The 4,419-nt window shown below is 40.2% G+C and overlaps 1 protein-coding gene across 1 annotated transcript; it reads left to right on the forward strand.

Annotated features, from left to right (window-relative positions):
• The first annotated feature begins 349 nt into the window (after positions 1-349).
• LOC147125119 (bone morphogenetic protein 15-like) lies at positions 350-3,680 on the forward strand. The gene is made up of 2 exons (XM_085997652.1): positions 350-794; positions 1,894-3,680. Exons 1-2 carry the CDS (start codon positions 458-460, stop codon positions 2,766-2,768), a joined length of 1,212 nt encoding a protein of 403 aa, XP_085853778.1. The 5' UTR covers positions 350-457; the 3' UTR covers positions 2,769-3,680.
• Positions 3,681-4,419: the final 739 nt, after the last annotated feature.

Here is a 4,419-nt window from a genome sequence, read left to right on the forward strand (position 1 = left end):
GTGTAATAGGGCCTTTTATAATGTTGTGTTGGTGTGCCAATGTGTGGGACCACCAGGCACTGCTGAAAAAGCCCTTTTAAGATAATTAAGAATCCAATTACCTCTTAATTTGATATTTTCCGAAGTTTGGGCACAGTGAAGCATAAAATAAAATAAGTCAATACGGATTTATAACTTCTTTAAAATAAAAACGATCCCTCAGATTTAACAAACTATAATAGTACAGCCATTCTGATCCAACATAGTTAATTAAATTATGTCAAATGGAAATTAAGGTACGTCACGCACAATTGATTGATTCGATGACATCACATGAGAACTCCCGTAATTAGGAGATAATTTGAACAAGCTGCTTTATGAAGCAGTCAGAGGAAGGCTTTTGAGTTTAACAGTGCCTTTGAGCTATGGTCCCACCTGGTCTGCAGATACCTGTACGGTAATACCTTTAGGCGCCAACATGTGCTGGATTATGATTTGGAGTCGCAACGTATTCCGCGTTTTGATCTGTTTACTGGAGCTTGTAGCGTTGCATGGAGGTGCCGGGGTGAGTGAAGAACCTGGCGGTAGGGAGGTCAGGGACTTGGGTCCCCTAATCGAGATGTTGGCTGGGAAGGTCAGCCCCCGCCCTCCGCTGCTCTCTAAACAGAGGGTAGATGATCAACACATGGAATACATGGCCCATCTCTACAAGCAGTCGGCAGATCAGGATGGGAAGCCCAAAGCTAGCCGGACCATTACGACTAACACCATTCGACTGGTAAAACCCAGCGCGAGTGTCTTGCTCGCCAACTCAGGTAAATCAACCCCTTCTGGAAACTTGGCTTCGAGTTAAAAGGCAGCTTTATATTCCCTTACTCTCGCCTTTCAAACTGTATTGGCTAATTTATAGTAGTCTATCTGCATCATGGTTACTCGTGTAGCGGCCTCTATAATCAATTGTTTTTATAGAATGGAACTATTTTAATCTCCGTATTTGTAAGTAGGAACGCATTCTCTTTACAATGTATTCAAGTTTGTCGCTGGCTTTTGGAGAAATGACCTGTTAGAGTTTTGCCCTCGTGATTCTTTTCCCTAAATATCTAGTATCTAACCAATACTTGGAAGTTTTTGTAAGGCAGTAATTACATTTATGAACTTCTCACCAACCAAGAGAGGATTGGCAACTCACTTCCAATTTCCTTTTACAAGGTTGCGTGGATTGGCTCTTTTTCCGATTGCACCCTCCAAAAAGGATAGTACACTCCTCGCCTGTTTAAGAACTTGTTGCTCTTTTGGTGTGATCAACAATAAACAAACACTCACTTAAAAATCAAATGAAATTTAACTTAAATTAAAATTTGGTTGCTGGGGGTGATGATGCATTCTAGTCCCTGTGGTGCCCACTGGTTGCGGAAGGCCTCGAGCATGCTGGCGGACACCGCGTGCTCCATCTCCAGGGCCACCCGGGTGCAAATGTGACCAGTAACAAGGGTACAGGAATGATTATCGTGGTATAAATGTGAACTGTTTGTACATGAGTTCTTTGTACCCCTAATGTGTATTAGACTTTTCTAATTTATGCCCATATAGATTACATACTTGAAAATGTTTTAATTTGGCTTGTATTTTGAATACAAAGTTGAAGTCTAGTCAATAGAGACTTAATTGTGGCTGATTTTTAAAAAATATTTGAGCATAAGACAAACCTGTGTTCCTGATCTTCAAACATATACTGGTTATGCAGAGAAGTCCTCTTTCAGTTTTAGCTAGCCTGGGGCAGCATTAGCATTGGTGGCTGAGTTTCTAATGGAAAGAGAAATTGAGCTGGTTGCAGGGAGAAAAGGAAGAGTAAAGACAAGATTATGAATTAATGGCAAGATGCTAATATCTCCCAATGTCTTTTTTGTTTGATAGGTCATTGGCATGCCCATCATGTTCAATACAATCTGCACTCTCTTCCAGAGCTGGAACATGTGATTAAAGTTGTTGTTGTTTATTTGCACAGTCCTCTTCCCAATCACGTCCAGGTTTCTTGTGAGATCAAATGTCTCCTTGCAAATTATGTTAACCTAAACTTCATACAGAATGCCACTGCCATAGAATTGCCCATCAGGTTTGTGCTAAAGCTGAATGACCGATGGGCAGAAGCTGATGTAACTCCTTGTGTCTTCCTCCCAACTGGTAATTCTATGAACAAAGTCGATCTACACATCAGTTACAAGTGTGTTGAGCTAGGAAAGGTCAGTCAAAGAACTCTGGACAAAAAAAGGAACTATGCTGTTAATCTACAAGTGCCTTCACTGCTGCTGTATTTAAATGATACTGATGAGACTGCACATCACAGGAGGGAGAAACGGGAAGAGCACATTCCAGCGAGGTCCTCCAAATCCCGAGTGCTGTCTAGGAAGCCGCGGCAATTGAGTAACATTGGCTCAGACATTCCTAACTATCTCCATCAGCAAAGCCCTCCAAGGAACAAATGCAAACTCCATTCATTCTGGGTAAGCTTTGAGCAGCTGGGATGGGATCACTGGATTGTGGCTCCTCACAAGTACAATCCCAAATTTTGCAGGGGAGACTGTCCTAGAATTCTCCACTATGGGTACCACTCTCCAAACCATGCAATAGTACAGAATTTTATCAATGAAATTGTTGATAAAAATGTCCCCCGTCCATCATGTGTCCCCTTGAAATACAGCCCAATTAGTGTTCTTCTGAAGGAGCAAAATGATCACATTGTGTACAAGGAGTACAAGGACATGATTGCAGTGTCTTGTACGTGCAAATAGAGACACTTGATCTAGAATTGCCAACTGGCACCACAAATTTGGCAGCAAGTTCAGGAAAGAATGAAGTGCACTGCAATTGGTTACACAAGATGGTTATCATAAAATGCATGCAGAAGTAAATAATTGGGCTGATTTTCATAATGTGTTATACTGTATCTTAAGCACATCAATTAAAGGGAAGTCATTCCATGACTTGCTCTTGGATTTAATTGCTGTGAAGGCTTCTTATTCCTGCGTTCTTCCTGCTACCAATTATGGGTAACTTGTGTCTGAATTCATGGTGCAATTGTAGCCCTATGGTATACACACTAGTCCCTTAATGACCAGGGGTTTTTAGACAACCTCTGCAATGATTTGCCCACTGCAGCAGGAAAAAGGCAAATGGAAGGCCCAAGTGTGGAAAAACTTTCTGCAAATATAATGAAACTAAGACTTGATGTAATGAGGAATAATAGTTTTGTAGTCTGAAGTTTATCGTATTTATAATTGTGCTTTGTTTGTAAATATCTTGCTGAAATTCTCCAGTTATAAATGTTTACGCTAAAACTCTAGTCATTGTCCATCTTTTATATTTAAATAAAAAAACTTCTGTCAAGTCTGTGACTCTTGACCCATCCAAATAGGAATCCTTTCAAGCCAAATGTAAATATAGTCTCCAGTTTTAACTTGCCAGAATTAGGACTCCTCCAATGAAGTTGCTTCACCTGACCTGCAGTAACCTTTTTTAAGCCATACTATGGGGAAAATACTATTTCTTCAGTAGCTGAAGTGTTTCACTTGAGGGTAATCCACTAGGTGGCTCAGGAAGCCCTGATATAAATTACACAAGTGAATGTCTGCACCTTCATTGTGGGTCGCCCTTTCTATCTGATTGATGCACAGGATTATGTGGGGGGATTGGCAGGGGGCTGACGGGGGGAGGGGTGGGGTGGAAGCACAAGATTATGGGGAGGGGGTGGCTGGGGAAACTCACTAAGTGAGCAACAGTTTTTTTCATTAGTTCACTGGGGATTATCTATAACTCCAAAAAATGGAAACTTAAACAATTTTTTAAATAGCTAATGCACTTTGGTTTTTAACCCCCAAACTTTTGCATCTTAACTTTTTTTTTTTTTTCTTTTTTAAAGAACTTCTACAGTACCAAGCAATTGGAACTGAATACAATTAATCTTGGCTACTGCAGTCCTCAAGGGGTTAACTTAATCTGAAATGTATGCAGGTAGAATTGAAAGCTGTATTACAATAGAGTCTAAAGTGTCCATCAGTTCCAGTTTATCTAATGTTCTGAATTCCTGTCACTAGGGTAGTCTTGTCTAGCTTTGTCTTCCTAATGTCACTCAACTTGTTGGTTAATTATCTTACTTTAAGAAAAACTTGAAGTACTTGCAGTACATGCTCAGCTACTAATTTCAAAGTACAAGAGATTGCTCTGTACAAGATAACATACTGATTTGGTTGTTGTACATGTACTGTTTAATCAGTGAACATTCTCCTGAAGTAGGAAGTCTCCTATTGTAGTTGAGTTTATAACTTGGATACAGAAATCCTAAGTGACCCATGTGGACTGAGTTATTGACTCTTCTGAAATGTACTTGTATTCAGCTGTCCCATTGTCTCAAACTAGCGAGATGTATAAATTGAAGTGGAATGT

This window comes from Somniosus microcephalus, chromosome 1 (genome assembly GCF_052327205.1).
Source record: "Somniosus microcephalus isolate GS21.2 chromosome 1, FLI_Smic_1.0, whole genome shotgun sequence".
NCBI lineage: Eukaryota > Metazoa > Chordata > Chondrichthyes > Squaliformes > Somniosidae > Somniosus > Somniosus microcephalus.

Excerpts from the sequence above, each read along its gene's own strand:
- LOC147125119 (XM_085997652.1), top strand. The coding sequence starts at position 458 with ATGTGCTGGATTATGATTTGGAGTCGCAACGTATTCCGCGTTTTGATC. Across the intron at positions 795-1,893 it reads TGTCTTGCTCGCCAACTCAG|GTCATTGGCATGCCCATCAT; the intron begins GTAAATCAACCC and ends TTTGTTTGATAG.